The 23,963-nt window shown below is 44.2% G+C and overlaps 1 protein-coding gene across 1 annotated transcript; it reads left to right on the forward strand.

Moving 5' to 3' along the window:
- Window positions 1-827: 827 nt before the first annotated feature.
- sik1 (salt-inducible kinase 1) lies at window positions 828-13,861 on the forward strand. Its single transcript, XM_088606019.1, has 14 exons — window positions 828-1,125; window positions 1,509-1,718; window positions 1,968-2,084; window positions 4,706-4,769; window positions 5,067-5,228; window positions 5,795-5,919; window positions 6,071-6,194; window positions 6,539-6,759; window positions 7,268-7,417; window positions 7,567-7,674; window positions 8,284-8,509; window positions 8,819-9,091; window positions 9,242-9,437; window positions 9,555-13,861. Exons 2-14 carry the CDS (start codon window positions 1,566-1,568, stop codon window positions 9,931-9,933), a joined length of 2,298 nt encoding a protein of 765 aa, XP_088462145.1. The 5' UTR covers window positions 828-1,125; window positions 1,509-1,565; the 3' UTR covers window positions 9,934-13,861.
- Window positions 13,862-23,963: the final 10,102 nt, after the last annotated feature.

Raw genomic sequence — 23,963 nt, forward strand, 5'->3', positions numbered from 1 at the left:
TACTTTAACCTTTAAAATGGCCGAGGTGTCTGAGACACAATTTTATGCATTTCACCTTGTGTAACAAAAAGTGAGTTAGAGCGACAACACGATTACTCCGGAGTTTTTTTTTTAGCATTGCCATTAAATAAGTGACACAATTTGAATTATTAACACCCTAGTTAATGTCCAAATGCCTGAAGGTCCAACACTCCACAACACGACAGAAAAGTTTAGAAGGGAGTAAGCCGTTCCATAAACGTCACATGAAATGCACCGCATGTTCATTGCAAATCAAGTCGATAATAAAAAAAAAATTCTACAACTGTAATACGATTATCCACTAGAGCACTGTGGTGCAATAACGTTACAAAGCATTGGAACAATGAGGTCGCGCTAGTAGGACATTTAATTAATTGCATATTCCTGAGAGCCCTGGTCTGTAAAATTGTATTGAAGGCCATTGAGCTGATGGGTACAGCCTGAGCTGATATTTCCTCATGTGTACCTGTTTTTCCTTAAAGAATGAAACGCAGCAACACTTTCTTTTTTAACAAAAAGTGCCAGCTGCCTTCCAGCAGGAGGAGCAGGAGCGGGTCGCGGATTGGACAACGACAGTAACAGCTTGAGAGGGAAAAATCACGTGGTGCCAGAGCTCCGGGACTGGCGTCACCGTCTTCATCTCCAAGCAACCTCTCCATCACCACTCGCGTCAGCGCCTGCAGAGCCGCACAGTTGCCCGGCAACTCGTGCTTTGCGCTCTCGCCCGGCCTTGCGCCCTGCTCGAAACTCTGACGCGGGTGTGACGTTAATGAGGTGGGTATCAATTTGTTATGGCAGGGGGAGGGGGTGGAGTTTCCCAGCCGGGTATTACAGAGTAGCTTTCCGCGTGCCTGTGGAACGCACAGAAAGTGCCGACTACAATGTAGCCAGAAGTGAAGCACAGTTCGAAAAAACAAAACGGCTTGTACATAAACTGCACCTCTGTATATATTTCACTAAGTTCCTTACTGGCTTGTTCATCTCCATTGCACCTTTTGTTTTTATTTCTTCGGCGCGCAAGATTTTAGGAAGTGCTTTTTCGTCAGGATATTCAAGAAAAGGACTTAACTTCAAGTACACAGCGAGGAGTTTTTTTCTGTCCAGGTAAGTCAAGATTTTCGGCACCTCGACGCTGAATGGATAACGTCTCTTAGAAAAGTGAACGAGGCCGAGAAAGTTAACTTTTCCCTCACTGGTTCTTAATCGCAGTTCCGACGAAAACCGTTGGTGAGAGTAAAGACGGCAAAGTGCTTGACTTTATCTCCAGGTCAACATAGCTGCGCCGCGCTGATCACTTTCGGTTGATTGTATAGATGTGTTTAACCAGCCATCTGAATCCATTTTAAAAGTATTTCTTTACAAACAGTTTTTTGTGGTCATTTCTGAAGTGATAACGATTATACAGCAAATCGAGTGTAGTTTGAACAAAATTAAATACAGGAAATGCTCATTCGGGTGTTCACATATTTCGTTATTTTGTTTTTCAGGCGTAAAGTCTGGTAGAAACACATTGCAATACTGAACACAATACGACACCCTGCGCCATGGTGATCATGTCTGAATGCAGCCCGGAGCCCGTACCTACCCAGCCTCACGGAAGGCCCTTACAGGTCGGCTTTTACGAGATCATTAAAACGCTGGGGAAAGGCAATTTCGCCGTGGTCAAACTGGCCAGGCACAAAGTTACCAAAACACAGGTGAGCACATGTACGACGCGCCGTCCTTGTTTCCCACTTTTTGGGTATAGGGATTAGGTTTATGTTCTTGTGAACATATAACGTATATCTTGTAAACAGATATTGTAAAGTTGTTGGTAACAGCTGCAATAGGGAAGACAGGAGTCTGTAACGAAGTGTTAAACCGGCTTCCGTATGATAAATCCATCTCTTACGTACTCGGTTTTTGTCTTCTGTTGAAAGAAACTGACCCATTTGTCCTTAACACAGGTGGCCATTAAAATAATAGACAAGACGAGGCTGAATTCCTCTAACCTGGAAAAGATTTACAGAGAAGTTCAGATCATGAAGCTGCTGAATCACCCTCACATCATCAAGCTGTATCAGGTGAGCTTGCCCGGTCTTGTGGAGCGCATTATCTGTATGTGCACCACTACTGTGACAGAAGTGGCCTGTGGTTAAGCTACAGTTTCAGGTTGAGTCAGTTTTGTTCTGGGTCTGTAGCAAAGGGAGGCTTGTGCGCTGAAAGACAGTTTGGAGGAGGGAATGCTGCTTGTGTCAACGCCAAGCTAGTTAGTTACTCTTTGGTGCTGATGATCGAGGTGCGAGCTGTCGCAGGAGCCCTGCAGCTTGAAGACACGGAGAACGATGAGGCGCTGAAGGGCCCCGTGATTTTCTTTGCATTGGCCTTTGCTCACTGGCAGTTCAGGTGGCAGTAGCCAAGTCAGTGCGACAAGGACAGGGGTCTATTTTCTGGTTATTCCTGATGTGTGTCTTTGTGCACGGTGAACGAGCAAAATTAATAGATAGCCTTCCCTTTTCTGGAAACGGTGCGGAGAAAGCATGAATCTTTTCAAAGTTGAGGCATTGCAGAGTTTTTCTTTTTTTCATTCGGAGTGGCATTAAGTTTTGTGGTCAGAGGGATTGTGTTTTTCCTCAGCGTGTCCATGTTAGTGGGGTTTGCCATTAGGCAGTTGTGTGAAGGGTGTTCTGCACACCTTGCACAGACAGGAATTACTAGCAATCCTGCGTGACCTTTCTGGCTGCCCTTCTCTGAGCCTTAGTGAACGTGTCAGGGTCCAGGGATGAGGAAGAATTAATTGTTAGGTTTGTAATGCCCACAGCCGTGAGGGGGGGCCCTGAAATTGGTGAGCTCATAGGTGCTGTGGGCATGAGGGATCACGGGATGTGTGAGCAGTGCATTTGCACAATGGGAGAAGGATTGGGATTGCGTCTAGATTTTCTGTGGAGCGAAATGAACGTGTGTGTGTGTACAGAGACAGTCTGAAGATATACTCCCAGGAGTAAACATTTCATTTAAGCAGTGAAATGTATTTAAATGCCCTCAGCGAGTGAGAAGTCTTCAAAATCAGGTTTTCAAATGTGCGGCATTGGTTTCGGTCCTAAAAAATAAATTCAGAAATGAAACCCCAGCTCTTTTAGTGTTGGATTTACCCTGTCTGAAATATTTGTCATATTCTGAGTGAGACCGTGTCGGAGTGTGCTTGGAGAATGTGCGGGAATGAAATAGCCCGCAGGTGCAGGAATCAGGGTCAGAGCAGATGCCAGGCTTGGGGAAGAATAGTGCTAGACAGAGAATACTCTGTCTTCTAAGGCCAGACCACCATAGATTCAAGACAATCAAATTCAGCCGTCAAGAGCATTATCTGCATCGCAGCCTCCCCTCCACACAGTGCGCTGCACATGGGCTGCAAGCGCGTTGCAGGTTTCCCTTCTAGCCCTGCTTCAGATCAGCTTTCAGATTGCAGCTCCAGGGACCGCAAGGTCAAGGCGTTTGTATTTGACTAGGCAAGCAGATATTCTCTTGCTCGCAGCGGTATTAGTCTGAAATCTCACTTGCTCCTTTTGATTCGATCGGATCATCACAGAGCAAGGTTGCGGCTGGAGTTCTGCTTGGTGTTGTATTTGGTAGTTAAATTCGTAGCCGCCTGCTCTCTGTGATTTACCTTTAGCCCACAGAGATGAAGGTCTGTGGGTGTGCACATCATTCAAAAATAATCCCCTCTTCTTTATTGGCCTGTAAATGTGGTTAGACCAGGGGAGGTTAGAGTTCCTCTTCCTCTCTGGCACATCTGCTGGGTTCAGCATCTGCACACTGCCATACAGACGCTTTGGGTTCAGTTGTAGCTGTCAGGCCTGTCTTTTTCTGGCAAATTCCTACCCCTTTTATTTTCAGATCTCTTGTTGACCCCCCCCCCCCCCCCACACACACACACACACATTTTCATACTCAAATATATTTGAGTTTGCTTAGAAGCAAGAGCTACTCAGTGTAAATCTCATTTTCATACTGTAGCACCAGTGCAGACTCAGTGAGCACAGCTAGGACAGGAGGGGAGGGGGGCTGTTTGTGTTGGACGTTCCTGTCATTTCCTTAAGGCTGTAGTCTTTTCCGCTGTGGATGCAGTAAGATGTCAAGTGGGGTTACACGCTGCTGCTGTATTGGGATGTTGCATTCCCAAACACATACTTGTGCAGGAACGAATGTGTGATTTAGTAAGGTATTAGAAAGCATCATGACAGTACAGTACATTACAGTTTTCTGAAAAGGATGTTGTAACTGAGACATGAGCAGTGTGAGTTTATGCCCAATATAAATGAAATGTATTCATCACCATGTCTTCCCGCTTAACAATACAGCAGACGACAGAAATAAGTGATGTGTGTCTGCCTAACCGAGACGCTTCTTCAGATGTCTGGAAGAAGGGCTTTGCAAGCAGAGGTCAACAATCAGTTTTAGTGTCTATTCAGAAATAGAGCTTTGGACATTTTCCAAACACAAATACATCAAACTCTTGCAAAGGAAACCATAAAATTCAAGGATTGTTTCAAATTCAAGGTTGTGCTGGCTGGGCTGTCATTTCAAAAGTTAAGTTTTCTTATTCTCAAAACGGTTGCTTTTTTAAAAAACAAACAACCAATTATCAATTACATTTCTAAACCTTTAAAACATTTTAAATGTTAAATTTTGTTGTCTTTTGTTGCAGGTCATGGAAACTAAAGATATGCTGTATATTGTAACTGAATATGCGAAGAATGGAGAAATGTTCGGTAAGCTGCTTTGTGTGTATTCTATGCCAATAAAACTGCCTTCTTCTCGGAACAAAGATCTGGGATTAGACACCTCAAGGAGGAATCGGGAAAACATCCTGTGGGTCTCAGTCCTCCTGGCTGATGTTCAGGCAGATGCAAATAGAGCTAGATTTTTTTGAATCACATCTCGCAAAGAAATAATTAGCACAGAGAGTGCTACAAAGCATGTTAATAAATAGAGATTTTGTATTCTATGTTGACTTTTAAAATTTTCCAAAATGTTTGAAAACCTTTTACTTCTTCCTTTTCCTCCAGATTACCTATCCTCCAACGGCCGGCTGAGTGAAGACGAGGCCTGCAAGAAGTTCTGGCAGATCCTGATGGCTGTGGATTACTGCCACAGACATCACATTGTCCACAGAGACCTCAAGACCGAGAACCTCTTGCTGGACGCCAATATGAATATCAAATTAGCAGGTAGGAGGGAACATAAGGACTGTTGCAAACAAGAGGAGGCCCATTCAACAAGATAGTAGTTTGTTGATCCCAGGATCTCATCCAGCTTTTCTGAAAGAAACCAGAGTTTTGGATTTAACATCATGGCTGGACGGCTTGTTCCATACTCCCACCCCACTTTGCGAAAAGGAAGTGCCTCCTGTTCTCATTTTTAAACGCACCACACCTTCAGGGCTTAACAGCCTGTGGAGCCAGAGACCAATCAGGGAAGATATGTACTGTTACTGAGGAACTGAAATATTAATATTTGTTTTAGTGCTCTAGTTGGAGAGGAGGTTTTTATTCTATTTGAAAAAAAATCTGTTCCGTGTTTGAAAGGCCTTGCAAGAAAATTGTAATTACTTTCGTTGAAAATCGAGGGAAACCCCTTTGCATCTTAGGCTTCCAGTTTTTCAGCTGTAAGATGGGATAGGGTGTGGCCATTCACTGAGTGTTCCTTCAAGTATAATGTCAAACACTGAGTAAGTCTTGTTGATCAGTAGTCACACGCTGTCTTACTGAATGCGATTCTTTTATTGGCATTTTAGACTTTGGCTTTGGGAACTTCTACAATGCTGGGGATCCCCTGTCCACATGGTGTGGGAGCCCCCCTTATGCTGCTCCCGAGGTCTTTGAAGGCAAAGAGTACGAGGGACCCCAGCTCGACATCTGGGTAAGAGCACTAGGCCTGACAAACGTGGTAGAATGGTCTTTGATTCGCTAGGGCTCTGCATTTGTTTAGAAATTTGAAGAAGTTTGTTTAGAAGAATTTGTTTAGAAGTTATTTGAGTGTTCTCTGATCTGTCCCCCCCCCCCCCCCGCAGAGCCTCGGGGTGGTCCTGTACGTCCTGGTCTGCGGATCTCTGCCGTTCGATGGAGCCAGTCTGCCCGCGCTGAGACAGAGAGTGACGGAGGGCCGCTTTCGAATCCCCTACTTCATGTCACAAGGTAGCCATCTCCCCCCCCTCCTCCTTGCCAGCCGCAGGCTCCCTGAGCGGGTCCTGATATCTCTCTGTGGCTTTTGAGTTGACACGTTAGCATTCTCTGCCTGGAAAAGAAATAACGCATCAAACTGAGATTTAAAAAAAACGTCCAAAGATTTCATGGACATAGGAGCACAGAAGTCTTGTACTGGCATTCCTCAGGGCTGCATGTTGCAATAATAAATCTGAAGTTTAAAGATAAAGTGAACACATGAACAAGAAGTTCACCAATGGCAGTGACGATGTTAATACAAAAAAGAGCTGAGCTGGAGGAGATACCGGAGCTGACTGGCGCTTTGCTTTTCCCAGACTGTGAAAACCTGATCCGGAGGATGCTGGTAGTGGACCCAGCCAAGCGCATCAGCATCGCCCAGATCAAGCAGAGCCGCTGGATGCTGGCTGACCCTACAGCACAGCAGCAGGCTCTGTCTGTGTCGATCACAGACTACAACTCCAACCTGGGAGACTACAGTGAGCCGGTCCTGGGCATCATGCAGACCTTGGGCATCGACAGGCAGAGGACCATTGAGGTAAAGGCAAAGGACAGTTGATTAGTATCAATAAAATGTGTTGGGCTGATGTCTTTATGCATCTACACAGTGTGTGTGGATGCAGTGGCATATTAAAAAGTCTTCGATAACTAAAAACTGCAGCAGTGTTAAAAAGTGAGGCTAACTGGTCAGGTGAGTTACTCACAGTGGAGAAAAATGTGACAGTGAAGGACACCTTATGGATAATCGCTATAATTAAATCAATACAATAAACTTAAATTGAAGGCATGCCACACCTCCAGTAACATCCATTAAGATGTTCATAATTTGATAATGGGGGGAGTTCCATCCTAACACAAGCGAAAACATTTAGAAATATTGGAACCTGAAAAAATGTGCCAATAAAGATATGGATTTTTAAAGTAAGGTTGAATGTTCTCACAAGGCCCTGGGAGCCGTTGCTAACTGGTGCTGTTGTAGAGGTTCAGCGCTGTGCTGCTTAGTCTCATTTATTGAAGAGGATTTCTCTTTTTCTCCTCCATCCTAGTCGCTGCAAAACAGCAGCTACAACCACTTCTCTGCCATTTACTACCTGCTGCTGGAGAAGGTGCGGGAGCATCGCAGCAGCCAGCTGAGCCGCCAGTGCAGCACCCGGCCGCCGAGACACAGGAGCAGCTCCGATGTCGCCCCCGCCGAGGTGAGAGACGCAGAATACCGGCCGCGCGTCCAGATTGGCGCCCCCTGTAACCGAAACAACGCATTAAAAATGCCCCCTTCCGACTTGATCCATTGTCCGTATTTGTTTGTTTAGCGGCGTGCTAATTAGGTCATGATGTGCTTTCCCAGGCACCTCAAGAACCCTCCGACTGCCTCAGAACAGCCTGTCCTTTCCCAGCCGTGCAGAGCGCCCCCTATCACTCCGACGCTGATTGCGACTCTGCTGGCCTCTTCCAGGTAAGTCCAGTTGCTCTATCTTCCTGCTGTATCTTCCTGAATTTATATGGGCTTTTTTAGTCATCCTACAATGGTACTCTAATGGTAATTTCTTTAAATATAACTTTTGTAATCTATGTGGTTTTTTTATGGTCACAAAATATACAATTTTGCATTTTCCATTTGAAATTTTGTAATTGAAAAAGATGCACCTGGCATTTCGATCAAATTAGCACTATTCAGATGCTTTAAGGCTGAATGGGGAGGGAGGATGAGTAGAGTCAAATGCCAGATCTAGGAATTGGTGTAATTAAAAGATTTAAGCATGACTTGCTTTCTGATAGTCTGATAGTTAATTGCAAATTCAATTATGTAGTTATAAAGCCAGTAGCAGCTGCAATGTAATAATTCTACTAATACACTTATTCTAAATTTTATGGACTATATTCTGATTTATTCTCAGGTTTGTGTAAAGTGTTCTATATTGAAAAGCTTGTGTTTTAATGTATTGAGTTGTATCAAACTGCAGATCCACATTAGGGGCAATGATTTGCACTTTGCCAAGCAGATACTCTGTTGCCTGTTGATGGATGTGGCTAATGTTCAGGTTTCCTCTGTCCTTCACTACAGAGGGTAGTGTTTCCACTTGAGGCCAGCTTGAACGGACTGTTGCAGAACCGCTCCATCTCACCCAACAGCCTCCTGGAGAACACCATTAGCGAGGAAGTGCGCCCCGGTGATCTGGAGGAAGAGGAGGGGCTCCAGGTGGCCACACCTCTTTGCCCCCCCAACAACACTTCCCGGCGACACACCCTAGCTGAGGTCTCCGCCCACTTCCACCAGTGCAGCCCTCCCTGTGAGTAACAGTGGCAAGCTGTCCTGGACTGTGCTAAGAAACACTACTCCTTAAATCTATGCTTGTCTAGCTATAAGCCCCTAAGTAACTGGCAACTTAAAGTGAGCCAAATACAAGTACAAATAAAATAAAAAAGTCTAACTTAGCTATTACATCATACACTTTTTGTAGAAAATGAAAAGCAGTTGGCAATGAATATTTCAGCATCTGTGTTCCTCAGCAGGAACATATCACCTTTTAAGTTTCAGTGCCTGTAGTATCTTCATTTCTCTTAAATGCTTTGCTTGACATTGGCTTCCTGTCCTGCAGGTATCGTGGTCTCATCAGTAAACCCCTCAGATGGAGCGTCTTCTGACAGCTGCCTGAAGTCCTCTATCAGCACTGGGCCTACCCTAGTCAAAGGAGGCTACACAAACTTCCTCGCCTCGGCCGTGGGCACAGGAGCCTCCATCCAGACTGGCACCCCCTTCACACAGTCCTCAACCCTACTGCTGCAACCCCAGGGCTACCAGGCCACTGCCAGCCTCCCCGGCGCCAACTTCCAGGAAGGCCGCAGGGCATCGGACACCTCCCTCACTCAAGGTAACGATGAACCCCGGACTGGGAAGGCGGCCAGCGTTTGCCTTTTTAATTTGGAGTGTTTGAACGTTTAGAGCTGGCAAAGCAAGAGGAGGAAGGCAACGTGGTCCAGGCAGATAAGGGTTTAATCCTGAATGTCGTGTGGGTCTGCAGGGCTCAAGGCGTTCCGGCAGCAGCTGCGGAAGAACACGCGCTCCAAAGGCCTGCTGGGGCTGAACAAGATCAAGGGCCTGGCCAGGCAGGCGTGCCCCTCCCCCTGCCCCCGCGCGGGGCGCGGCGCTCTCAGCCCCTCGCTCGGCACGTCGAGCGACCGCCGGAGCCTGCTGGAGGAGGTGCTGCATCAGCAGAGGTGAGGAGACGCCGAGGGCCAAGATTGCGTCCGCATCGGGCTGTGTTTGTAGGAGCAAGAAGGCGATTTGGGGGGTTTACTTTGTGTGATGTGACTTGGCCTCTGTTCTCTTCACAGGATGCTTCAATTGCAGCACCAGCAGCAGCAGCAGCAGCAGCAGCCTAGCCTGTTTCTCAGCCAGCAGCCTGCTCCCCTCCCCTCCGGCCTGTTTCCCCCCACCGCGCTGCTTTCCGAGTCGAACGCCCTCGACGCCACCCCCTTGCTCCTGCGGGGCTGTCACACCCCCGGCCCCCAGCGCCAACTCCTGTGCCAGCAGCCGGAGCGCCTGCCGGAGGCCTCCCTGTCGCCCATCTCCTCTGCGGCCCACCTCCTGGAGGCCCGCCTGCACATCCACGGCGGCCCGACCTACCTCCCGCGCTTCTCCTTCCAGCTCCCGGACTGCGAAATGGAGGATCTCACCACCAGCCAGATGAGCAGCTGTGTGCTGGTGAAGTAGACCACGCAGAGAAGAGAGGGAAGTGCATCTTTTGTCCTGGCATGGATCTGAAAAACAGCTTCTCCAGCACCTCTGAACACATACGCAGATAGACATGTGTATTTATATGAATAAGCAATAAGTTAACACCTGTTGACAAAAACCCAGCCTTTCCTGGACAGCCTGAGAAGCAAGACTAAAGCAGGCTGAAGGTTGGGGATCCAGTTACATGTCACGGGAGTTTAAGACTGGTCTGACTTGAAATCCTAAGGGCCAGTGCGAAGGATATCCAGCGAGGTGCAGGAGCTCTGATGGGAGCATAGAAGGAGTCTGTCTTCCTGAGAAGTTCTGAGTGTAGGATTCAAGGTCTGCTGACAGACGTGGACCCTTATTTTCCACTCGGGGCACACTGTGGGCGAACTGCCCACTTCTGACTAAGTTAATGGTTGGCCCTTTGAGGAAAACGGGGCCCTAAATCTTTTGCTATTGTTGATTTCACTACTTTAGGAAAGACCAAAGTTTTTTTTGAATTCTTGAACATGAACAGTATCAGCAGTTTCCAGTACTTCCCATGAACATTTTTAGAGAGCTGCACGTTTCTTTTTTTCTAAGTCACAGTTAAGTCGGCCTTACAGAAATAAATCTTGCATTGGATTGGGTCTAGAGACAGTGACAGGTACTGCTAAAACTAGGGTATAGTATTTTAATAACTGAGCACAGCAGATACCCAAGTTTACTTGATGGCACCAGCTTTGCAGTGTTTGGACACTGTGAACCGATAAGCTATAGAATAACCATTAACCTGGTGTAGTTTATAAACCTAGTAAATGCATTAGCTATAATTTCAGTTTTCCTGCCTTCAGCCATATTGACCTGTAGGTCTAAGACAAACTTCTTGTCATTGAGATTGGAATTTGATATTGTGTTATTGATGATCTCTTGGCATCTGCAATACGTTTTCGCAGGTTTCAGAGTCATGGGCCAGACAAGAAGGTCTGCAGCATGGAAAACATGGTTTACTCTTCTGTGGTACTTTGTATGCTATTTTTTTGTTTAAAGGATTGGTTGCAAGTGTGACAAAACACCATTGAACATGTAACAAATTGGTTCTAATACATACCGTTCATGGGGTTTTCATATTGTGCTCGTTTCAGTTTGTTGAATTAATCTGCTGTCTTATGACCTCAGAAGATTGCAAGTTCACGTTCATACTAAATTGCTGTGGTGATGTAATGCTTGCTGAGATCTCTCCAACAATATGTTAGTGCTGGAGAGAGAGAACTGTCAGTGGTATCTCACGAATCAACCAATCGAGAGCTTATCTCCAGGCAAACATTCCTGATCCCACAATACCTTTAGATACAGTATCGCTACCTCTGTACTGCAGGTGACTCGGGCACGCTGGGCCCATGCTTCCTCACACATTTGGGTTTTTTCAGACGCCAAATCCGGGTCATCACGTTTGACTCTGGCATCTGCAATGTGACGGTGCGCTAGCAGTGGAATCCAGTTCATGAATGCAACTTAGAGCAAACTTGATCATTACCTCAGTCTCGGCTTCATTCCGCTCTGCATGGCATCTTTTCCATCTTTTCCTGTCAGAGACCGCTGGGGTACTGTTTGGGATTGTTGTCCCCAGACAGACGGGAAAATGATAGTATTGTTATGTATCTGCTGGCCGCTCTGTATTCATTTTAAGTGTGACATCTTTGAAGTTGATCAGTTCCAAACCTCCCCCCCCCTTGAGCATGGATATTTTGAATCGCTAAGTATGGTACAGTCACAGATCTGATTTGGTCAAGGTGTTGCGCTGGTTTCAAATGACCAAGCAATTGAATCTTCTAGAACATTGTAATGTCATGCAGAAAGAACTACCCCAATGCAACATTTATTTCACATATAATTATTACATGATACATGAACAAATTAACCATGTATTCGGCACTTTTGCAGTGGGATTGAAAACAATTTCTGCCTTTTCTCTGTTCAAAAATCCCCAGATTTTATTACCTCAGTTTAAGCTAATGATTTTTTTTCTGAAAAAGCTTCAAGTGTTTCCTTGCAGAGATTTGTACAAACAGAACTAAGATGTTTTGGGGGGTGTATGTGTGCAATATTTTATGGTGAGATGTCGATGCAGAGATTATATATATATAGAATTGATTTTTTTTTAAATTTGTCACTCTAAAGAATGGTTGTACTGGTTAGTTTCTTTTTCCGAAAAGAAACTGAAGCAAGGCATTTCTATGTTTGTTTCATAACGTATTGCTAGAGGAGAGCCCTGGTTTAAAACAATGTGATAGCCTAGAGAAGGCTACAAGTTAGCTCTACATGCTCTAGGTTCAAGCTTATTTTTTATTTTGCCTTCATGTCATTGGCAGCTTGTTTTGTAGCAAAAGGCAGTATTAGGGCAAGCCAAAGTGACTCATTTGAAGTGCAGATTCTGTCTTTGCTAGACAAGTTACTAGGACTGAAAAGAACACATTGAATATCAGAGTGCTATGTTTTGCTCTAGTTCATACTTTGGGGTGACAAAATGGGGTTCTCCTGTAAAAGGGCCATGGCTGATGTTCTTTTGAACTGCATGTTTTTAAAGTTGTTTTAGCTATAGGCTAGCTGGATTCTGAAGGTTGCATAAGCTGAGATGGTAAGATGCAAGGAGAAAATACTTTTTTTCCCGCTCAGTAATAAACGTGAATAAGAAACAACCCATATTGGCAAAGATAAGATTCACAGCCATCTTTGCAGAACTGGTTAAAAGCTGCTCAAAGGCCAGCATAGAAACAGCATTTTAGACAGATTTGAGCTGCACAGTGACTGGATAGTGATTTACATTAAATAATGCAAGTTGTGATCATTTGTAGAGAGAAGAGTGAGTGTTGCCTTCACTTGATGCTGTTTAACTTGAAGTGAATTATGACTTCCACAGATTCATAATTTAAATCACTCCTGAAGCATGCTAACTCCTTAAGCATTTTTTAAGTTTAACAGTGCTGCACATTGGATAGAACAATGTAAGGATTTTTTAGGTGTAAATAGTAGTGTTTTTTTTTATTTGAAGGTTTGCTCTGGTTTATTATATGGCCTGTGGTTCTGCATTTGTTATACAGGACATTTCATTTTGTAGGGCTCACAATTTGTTTCTGGAATATCTGGAGAGTGTGCAGAATATGCTGATCTGAGGAATAAGCGTGCCTCAGAATAGCGTTCAGAAGCTTTTTACCACACTGCGATGATTACCTCTTGTTCAAACTGTCTTCCATAAATAGTACCAGTTTTGGTTGTTTTCAGGGTTAAAAGCTGAGCATCTTCACACTTTCCAGAAACCATATGACAAGTTACACCAAATTGTGCTTCAATGTAGTGTGTAAATAATTTACAGTTGTGTCTTGGCAAATGACATGATGAAATGACTTGATAAGAATGCAGAATAGTTTTTAGTTAAAACTATCCAATGAAATCCACTTGATGAACAGTATTAGATTGAACATTTCACATGGTGGTGGTGTGGTCACCTCTAGATCTTCTGCTTGTGCCTTCTGAACAAATCAAAATAAAAAACAAATTCAGTCCCGCTCATCATTTGTCAGGCATGCTGAGGGTCTCTAAGCACATGTCAATGGTTTTCTCCAGCCATGGGCCATAGATTCCAAAGCCCCATTTTTTATCATTGTTTTTTTCTGACTTGCAGTGTGTAAGAGAATGCACTTTATGACATGCTGTCTTCTCAGCTCAGAGTTGTTTGTTTAGGAATCATTTTGCAGAATTGTCTGAGTGTACAAGGAATGATGTAATACCATTTTTAAAGACACTAAGTGTTTATTTTTTGTTTGAGACATTTGGAACTTTCTTTTTATTTGACATTAAAGAAATCTTTATCTGATATGGAAGTGAAAGGTATGTAGGTTGTATTTATGTTGCTATTTATTTGAATAAAATTCACTTCTTACTTTATGTGTGTATCACCCATTTTTTTAACCAAAAGTGCTACTTTTTGTCACTTTTAAAGTGACAAAGTTTTTCTCTTCACTGGTTTCACCCCTAACTGCAAGCCGGTTGGTGTCCCCCTTTCGCAGGGGTCTGTACCGTGTCCTTTACTACAGTATTAACACATTGCCTCTTGGTCTCCTTTGCAGTCTAAACCCAGAAACGGGTGCAGGCTGCTTGGTTACAATTGGTGCTGGGTTGAAATCGCTTTTGATGGTGCTGAAAACAAAGCCTAGAAGGTTGTAAGAAACCTCGGTTTTTCTTTCGGCCCTGTGACGTCATTTCAAGAATATGTGGTGCCATCTTTCTTCCACCTGCATAACATTATATATATAAAACAATAGACCTCTGCTATGTTGATATGCTGAGGTTGAAATATTATTTAATGGCTTTATTTAATCACGATTAGACTATGACAACCCTTTGCTAGGTAAGAACAGCTTCAGAATTAGTCAGTTCGTCAACTAAAACAATAGTCTCATGTGCAGCTTCCTGTGTAGGGACCTCCCCCCCCCCCCCCCCCCCGAATCTGCAGCTTTCAACACTTTCATAACTCACTTAAAGACCCGTTTCACTGCCAGTTTCACTGTCAATTCACTCTGCTTTTGTTCCTTCAATTATGTGGGTTAAAGTACAGTGTGTAGAGTTTTTTTTTAAAAAACGTTTTAAAATATGTAATCTTATTTACATATGAGACTTTTTTTTACATTAATCCATGTTTAAACATATTAGTGTCCAGTTTATCTAGAAGTTTAATCATTAGTTCATTTATATGGTTAACTCAAAACCTTCCAAAGGAGAAAGAAACATCCCACCACGGACAAATGAAGGAAGTAAAGGCTTTTGTCATTATTTTGTTGTCAGAGCTCAATATTTGTTTAGACTGATGACAGAGCCCAATGTGAATATCTGTCCTGCGTAATATTAGTTAATCTTAAACTCCATACGGCTTTACATTGAATAAAAATGAGTAAAAGTGTAAAGATATTTAAAATAAATATTGACCATGTTATGGTGAAACCATGTATTAAAACGGATAACATATAGAGCTGATCAAAACCGTTTAATAAGGTATACTAGCACAGGCTCTGCCCCATTGGTATTCAGAGCAGCAATCACACAAGTGCTTTGCCTTTAGCAAGGAGTTTAGCAGTTTTCTACCAGGTTAGTTCACTTGTATAGTATTGATAGCACAACACACGCCACACATCGGACCTTCAGTGAAACTGAAATATCAGTATCCTCTGAGGCATAGGCAGCACAGTGGCGCAGTTTGTATGTTCTGGTGGTGCTCTGGTTTCCTCCCACAGTCTAAATACTTACTGGTAGGTGAATTGACTCCAGTGAGACTGGCACTTGTGTGAGCATGTGTGTCTGTGTCTGTGCCCTGTGAAGGAAGGGCTGGCGTTCCATCCCACCCATTGCTGAAATAAGCCCCTGCTCCCCCTTGACCCTGTCTTGGATAAAGCAGTTAGAAAATACTGTATATAGATCTCCCCTGAGGCTACAGGCTGGAAAGTGAGCTGAACTTTATTTGCTTCCTCTGAAATGGAGGACCACATCACCCTGCCATGCCGTACTCCCTCCCACTTCGTTCTCTATTTCTGTGGGCCCAAATTAAAAATAATTTTTGAACAAAAAAATGTTCCCTTCCTTTCAAAGCCTGGCTCTGAGAGACGTCTCTTTTGACTGCGGCTAAGATGTATATCTTGCCTTTACCAAACTGTGAACATCTCACATGACCAAAGTAAACCAATACATTAATGTGTATTAATGTGTAATCTCTCACATGTTTGTGATCCGCTCGCCCATTCAGTAAGTTGGATATAAACAGAATGACAAGGACCTCCACTAGTCCTTTAGATGTCAACATTAGCCTGCTTTGTGGATGCTGCACATTGGTGGTGGTGGAGGGGAGTACCCATTACCTGTAAAGCGATTTGAGTGGAGTGTCCAGAAAAGCGCTATATAAGTGTAAGCAATTATTATAATTATTATTGTCTAGAGTGGCTCACACTTGTTTCCACCTCTCAGCCTGTCCTGGACCCAAGAAGCCTCAGCTCATGTGAGTCTCTAGGCCTCCTCAGCATCGTAAGACCAGCGGAGAAGCCTTGCAGTTCTTTTCTTCCACATTGTACATTTAGGAGGTGTTCAGGCAGCGAGGCCTCCAGTGGTTAAACTACAGATAGGAGCTTGCTTCCCAGCATAGGCACCATCTCGTGAAATGCACTCAAGCACAGATGCCCCTTGTCCAAGCGTCTGTGATCTGTCTGTGCCGTTGACCTCCGTGACATTATTAAATTGCAATGCTGGAGAAGCATTCAGTCAAAGCCAGGAAACTGAAACCCAGGCACTGGCTCTGAAGGCAAGTGTGTTGCCTCACTGCCAAAAGGCCCAGACTTGCTGACAGCTTGGGAGCACTTTTTCCTTCCAGCCATATTGCACAGGGCATGGTGTAATGCTGATCACGTCATAACACCTACAGCAGCTTCCCAATGGTCCGCCATCATGGCATCATGACAGCGTGCATCCATGCAGACATGCTCTTTACACTATTATTCTGTTGCTGTATTTTTGTAGATCATTTCCTATATAGTATATTACCCTTATCATATTATTACCCTTCACCGTGATAGCATTCCATTCTGGATGAGCACAGCCCACTGAAGTAATGAGAAGTGAAAAACAAAACAATAAATCAAACTGTGATATGTGCAAAATGTAAGGGAAGAGACCATCAGAGAACATAATCCAGCACTCAAAATGTTTATGGATTTTTAAACAAAGAAAATCTAATACAATTCTCCTTTTAACTGTTGAAAAGGATAATGGGTAATCCAAGGTAATTTTATCACACAACTCAAAACTTCATTCTCCTCATTATAGAAAGTGTTTATGTGTACAGCAATAAATTAATCACTATCTCAACACTTACTGAGAAATACTTATCAGAGATCTAAAAAAGAATCTGGAATAAAAATTCAATGTCGACCTAATGGTTACAAAAAATAAATTCCCTTAAACTCCTCCGCATGATCAGTCCCCTCAGATGGCTTCTGGTGGAGGTCGGTGGTTTCTGAGACAGTACAGAAATCACCTACTATGTCTGGAGCGCACAGCATCAGGCCTGAGGAGGTGGGCGAAGAAGACAAGGACAAACAACTGAATCCGTCTCCTCACATACAGAAGGGAAATCCCCACAGAGTCTGAGATCGAGTAACCTTTGCAGGAGGGATCTCCAGTCTAAATACCAATCAAGTCCCTTCTGCAGGTGGGATCTGACACATTCCGCCCACATTACCAACAAAGACGGGTTTCTTTCTGTAAATAGTCCGGGTACAGTATCCCCCAGGTCTATTGTCATCTCCTGTTGGAGGAGGAAAGATACTGTATGAGTCAAAACAGATGGCCTCACCTTCCAGTTTTCACTTTGAAAATGCACCCAGAATCGTGGGCTTTAACAGGAGCATCAAGCAGCTTCTCATAATGCAAAAACAGTTTATATCCTTCTGTTTCCTGTATTAAAAATCTCAATCTGTTCTTAAACTCATACCGAGACAGCCCAACCCTCCCAGAAGATGGTACTGTTTTGTCACTCTATAATTCTGTCTTCTTTGAGTCACAGCATTCCAGTTAGCTGTGTAACAGTGCTACAAGTCTGTATGGGCTAGACCAAGCCTTAGACATGTCTGCACACCATTGTAACAGCAGGGCAGAGAGAGGTCGAGCATGATAACACCATCAGGGCTGGTAAGGGCAGAAACATGGCCCTGTGGGACGGGACTGCAGGCTCCTGACTAGAAGATGGAGGGTCTCAGAGGAAACACTCCTGTTGCACCCTTGCCCTGTTGTTTAACTGGGTCTGTGGGTCACCTCTGTAAGGGAGACTTTATGATTAATTAACTTGATGTGGTGAAATAACACAAAATATGGGATAGTGAAACACTATAAGTATTTCATACAAGCCCTCAGAAAACTGCAAATTTACAGTGGTACACACTTCGCATTTTTTACACACACATTCCTAATAAAAACAAAACAGCCCCCTCTCCCCCCTCTGAGGAATCAGAAAAGGACAGAAACATAGACACACATTAAAGGCAATCACGAGAGTAAATACATCTATAACAAAACCCCTTGGGAAGAACAGCAATCTCATCAAGAACATGTGGCACATTTTCTGAGCAATCTATTAAAGAATTTCCTGTGACATAAATAATGCTTTGTGAAACAGAAAAAGCACCTTTTTCTGCTGTTGAATTTGTGGATGTTCTTAAAAACTTATCAAATTAGCATGTCGTCTCCATTATATACGTTTGAGGGGTGAGATACGTCACCTATGTGAGAACAATTAAAGGTTAATTACTCCTGAAAAAGAGAAAAAATAACACTTTTCAACTGCAGAGTCTTCTTCAGGTGTGTATAAGGCAGACGAAGGTAGCAGGGATATAAAGCACAGGAAAATAAAGGCCAGATCAGGTTCTAAACATCATAAAAACTGTCCTAGTCTTTTTCCAAATGTTTTAAAAATGTTCCCTTCGTCTCCAGTGCAGCACATCAATGTTTCGTCTCTGTACAGCTTTGTCCTCCTTCGACCTTCAAATGAGAAGGCAAATGAGATGAGGGAGCAGAAATCGGGATTGGGCTGGTTAGTGAACCTGAAACAGAAAGGCCCCTAATGGAATGTGCTGTCAGACGCCCTCGCCATTATATAACGGTAACCGGTTCTGAGCATTCCTCCATGAAACTGCGTCATCTGGCACAGCGCTGACCCTGAGAGGAAAAGCGTCTCTCCCTGCGAAACCTGAGGCCCAGAAACAGGTTTGTCCCAGCCAGCTGTGCATTGTTGTTCTGCTCACTGCTGGATAAGAAATGGCTCTGTGGCTTCATTTGCTCAATGTCATATTTATTCACATCTCTCAAGTGGAACAGCAGCTTCCAGGAACAGGATGTGGTTGTTTTCTACCCAGATTCATTTATTGCACACGCACATCTTTTGGGATTTTTTTCCAACACAGGTGCTATTAGAGCCCTGGCACTTCACAGAACCATTGCCCATCTTTCAGCATTGATCTCACTCTGCCTTCCTCCTCTGAAACTCATTCAAGCCCTCACTCTGTCCCACACAGATAGATACACCCAGGCACAAGCCTACAGGCCTACACTGTCTCGCTCCCAGACACAATCGCATCCTCCTCCAACAAGCAACCTGCTTCTTCAGAGGCAGCATAACCAGGTCAACAGAAATCATCTGTTCGGAAATATTATTCTAGACCTGTACCATATGTCTGTGCAAGGTTTTAACATGCAGCCTGTCCAGAGTGCATAAAGTGGTTTCTTCATCTAAGCTAATATTTCATAGCAGTGGGACCCTTTTACATTTCATTTATGTGTATGACTTCAAGGCAGAAACACAGCAGCTGGGTGGCATGGTGGCCCAGTGGTCAGCATTGCTGCCTTACAGCGCTGGGGCCCTGGGTTTAATTCTGGATTTGGGGTGCTATCTGTGTGGAGTTTGTATGTTCTCACCTTGTTTGCTTGGGTTTCCTTTGGGAGCTCCAGTTTCCTCCCAGAGTCCAAAGACATGCTGGTGGGTTAATGGGCTCCTGGTATGGGTTTGTGGCCCTGTTGGCCCTGTGATGGACTGGCGTCCCGTCCAGGGTGTATCCTGCCTTGTGTCCATTGCTTGCCAGGATAGGCTTTTTAATTGGAAGAAGTAGTTACAGTACGGGTATATGGATATTTTAGTGGCCAACTCTTTTCCTAAAGGGTCACAGTCCAAACCAGTGCCCTAGTATGGTGAATCATACTGGAGGCACTGTCCTTCAGACTGAAAAATTAAACTGAGGTCCTATTTGGTCATTAAAGATCAGAGGATGTTTTTGGCAGGAGGAAGGGGTGCGAGCTCATGTATCCTGTCTAAACTGCACTCTGACCTTGCACGGGGACATGCTGGCCTCCTACAAGTTCCCCCTGAATTCAGCTGGTGAAACACTTTCTTACCTGCTGTGCTGTGCAGTGGGACTGCTGGTGCAGAACGGCTGCTGCACCTCAGTGCTGGATGGGGGGGGACACCAGTGCTATTTATACTGTGTATGTAAGAGCTTTAGCAGGGAGAGTGCTACATGAATTATAGGAATTGGTATTATCAGTGCAAAGACAGTTTCAAAACGAGCAGTGAAAATTCTCTTTTGAAAATGACGAATGACGGTGCTGCAGTGAGCAAAGGAACAGGTAAAGGTTTATTCCGTGCTGAAAAGAAAAGACACACAATGTTTTGTCTGTAGAGCCTTCTTCAGGTGTGGCCTGAAGACACCTCGGCCCGAGCTGTGCTGTGGTGAGGTCAGCTAATGGTGAGGTCAAAGCAATTGCATAAAGATTGTTCCTGTCCTGCTCCTCCGAGCTCGGGTCCCTTTTCTAATCGTCTCAGAATCACTACCATCATCGCACCGCATTTACAGAGAGCGGCCTTGCCGGAAAACACGATCGCAATGTGTTTCATTTTACAACTGGAAATTCTGTTGTGGCATTTCTGTGGATCTTTCCGACATATTTGTTGTACTCATTTTACGTACCTTGTAATTTATCGAACTTAAATATATATATACATCTAAATATATTTACAAGTTTAACCAAGATACAAACACGTCCTTAAGGAAGACTTCACTTTTGATAATAAACTTAATCTGTCACAATTTCAAGATCACTGTACTTCCAGTGCGTTTGGTCAAAGAACAATCTTTCCCCTCCCTCCCCTTTCTTCAACTTTCAGCACTTCAAACGAGAATCGTGCTGGTATGAACGTGCATCCTGTCCTGGGAAGCCGAAAAGGAAATAAGAGGAAACGGAGGTACGTCAGTACTCCGGAGTCCTTGCACGTCTCATGGACTTCAGGGGTGTATGTTTACGCTGGAAGTGGCGGACTGGAACACAGCGTCAGCAATGTGTACAGCACATGCTTAGTAAAGAACGAGACGCCTGGGTGACTCTGCATTTCCAGCAGGATACGCACACAGCCTGGAGTGGAGACTAACTCACACATATGGCGCACATATTTAGCAGTCGCTTTTCGCTTTGCCTGGTCATGTCATCACCACATTTCATCGGGTACACGACGTGAACAAACACCCTTCCTGCAGTCCACGCTTTCCGGAGGGAGTGTACGCGTGCCTCTCTGTCATGCCAACCCATTAGCAACTGCCCCCCCCGCGGGGCTTGAGGTGACGTCAGAGCTGTCTCGCTCAATTCATTGCTCTTTTCTGCCATAGTATTGGAAGCCGCCGGGTTATTGTGCAAGACGGATTCGGACTGCGTAAACAGACATAGATAACGCGGCAAATCAATGAAGACTCATCCATAGCTATACACAGATTGAGGTCAGCAGCTCTCGCAACAGTAAGAGCAAATGAGCGTGTTTTAAAGTCTGTGTACCACTATGAGCAATATAGTTTATTCATTACTGTTCAAGTCTGTTCGGTGTGCAGATCCCGGTTAGACGCTTTCTTAGCCAAAATACCTACGGTATAGGAACGATTTTGTATACCTTGATGCTTCAAGCTTCCTGTGATGTGCGAGTACACAGGCAATGTGTATTGCCATACGATCCAATTAGTGGTCTGACTAATTACAGCATGGCATAAGATGTGTGCTGTGTGCTTATGCTGCCGAGAGGGGTGACTGAGGGTGACTGATTTGGCGTTTGGAATGTTACTTACAGATTGAATGCCTGATCAGTAGGTAGTTTATTAAAACAGCCGAAGTGCAAGTGAGTTCATTATTTGATTGAACACCAGCGTAATTTCACTTAGTCGACAGAATGTTTTTAAAGGACTGAGATATCGTTGTTGTTGTTGTTGTTGTTGTTGTTGTTGTTGTTGTTGTTGTTGTTGTTGTTGTTGTTGTTGTCGTCGTCGTTGTCGCTAGTGCTGAAACCGAATTCAAAAACAAAAATCGAAACCCGTTGTTCGGGTTATTTGCTGACCCCAGGTACACCCACAGAGCTAAAATCCTTCTGCCTTTCTATCCCAAAAACTAGCACCCGACCCAGCTCGTGGAACATACGTGTGAAAACATTGAGTATAGTACACATATACAGTGGCAGTAAAAAGATAACAGTATTACACACAAAAGAAATGTAACTGCTGAGAGAGGAAAAAGTTATCTCTGGATGGCACGGTGGTGCAGTGGTTAGCATTATGTTTCCTCCCAGTCCAAGTAGATTATTTGGCTTCTGGGAAAATGCCCTGGAGTAAATGTGTGTGTCTGGGTGTGCCCGGAGATGGACTGGTGTCCTGGGTGTATCCTGCCTTGCACTCGTTGCTTGCTGGGATAGCTGAACAGGCTCCAGATGGCAGTCCTGGTGAATTTAGAAGGATTTATATAACTTCTCACATAACATATCATCCCAAACTGCTTTTCGACAAAACAGAGCAAAAAATAAGAGTACAACTATTAAAATTAAAGTAACAAAATTTACATTAAAGACTGAATTTGAATGATGACTGACTTGAAAGATCTTGTATGAGGTGGGAGATCATCCCACAGTCATGGAGCAACAGAGAAAGCCCAGTCTGGATACCCTATCAATAAATAAGAGAAGACCTTTTCATATAGTTTTCTAAGAAGAACACAAAGGGAAAACTGTTAATCAGTTGAAAACTTCTCCAGCTACTGCATTGTCACTGAAAGGTTATAAAACCACTTTATTTTACGCATTAGTCTCCGTGTTCAAACTGAATGCACAAGGTAAAATCTGAAGCAAAGTGTAAAAAAGTTTTAACCGTAATGTTTTGAAAACTTTTTTAACGGGTTGTGTAGGGCCTGCTGATTGGCTCAACTGGTAACGGCTCGTCGGTCACGGGGTTGAACCTGAGTCGTGCTTCTACGCGGCCCGCAAGTGGCTGAGCACTGCTGAGGGTAGGATGAGTTTAGTCGGCCAGAGCTCACAGCGATCCCTGTGATCTCCAGCTGCTTGTAGACTCGCTATGCTGCTATGGAGGGAGGCGTCTCTTCTCCGATAGGCCCTGAGCCCCATGACGCACCTGCGTTTCCCGTGACGTTTTAAGAGATGATTGGCTCACATCTGGGTGGAAGGCTGAGTTTGCTGGCCTAATTTTACGTTGTGACAGGCCTGGAGGATCATAGCGACGGTTCTAGCAATAATAATAATTGCTTACATTTATATAGCGCTTTTCTGGACACTCCACTCAAAGCGCTTTACAATGGGGACTCCCCTCCACCACCACCAATGTGCAGCATCCACCTGGATGATGCGACGGCAGCCATAGTGCACCAGAACGCTCACCACACATCAGCTATCAGTGGGGAGGAGAGCAGAGTAATTAAGCCAATTTATAGAGGGGGATTGTTAGGAGGCCATGATTGATAAAGGCCGATGGGAAATTTGGCCAGGACACCGGGGTACACCCCTACTCTTTTCGAGAAACACCCTGGGATTTTTAATGACCTCGGTTTTACATCTCATCCGAAGGACGGCGCCTGTTTACAGTATAGTGTCCCCGTCACTACACTGGGGCATTAGGACCCACATGAGCTGCAGGGTTAGCGCCCCCTGCTGGCCCCACTAACGCCTCTTCCAGCAGCAACCTTAGTTTTTCCCAGGAGGTCTACCATCCAGGAACTGACCAGGCTCACACCTGCTTAGCTTCAGTGGGTTGCCAGTTGTGAGTTGTAGGGTGATATGGCTGCTGGTAGCCAGTAGCTGGTAGCTGGTAGCCGGTAGCAGCCATATAGTTAGCTGTGCCAATTTTGATGAGTATAACAAAATATACTTATGTATAAAATTTGTATGTAACTTTTTGTAGTGTAACGCGCATTGAGAAGCTACCTTTAAAGGCGCAATATAAAGTTTATTATTATTACAGAATAAAATACTGAAGAATATTTTTCAGTATTTTTTTAAATGTAAGGTCAAAGGCCATATTCATTGTTAATACAATGCTGAAGTTATTAAAATGCTCAAAGTGGAATCAATCATTCAGGTACAAAAATGCAGATTCTTTCAGAATCAAAATGCAGAATTCAATCAGGATGTAAAAGAAAAT

The sequence above is a fragment of the Lepisosteus platostomus genome, chromosome 2, assembly GCF_059453375.1.
Source record: "Lepisosteus platostomus isolate fLepPlt1 chromosome 2, fLepPlt1.hap1, whole genome shotgun sequence".
NCBI lineage: Eukaryota > Metazoa > Chordata > Actinopteri > Semionotiformes > Lepisosteidae > Lepisosteus > Lepisosteus platostomus.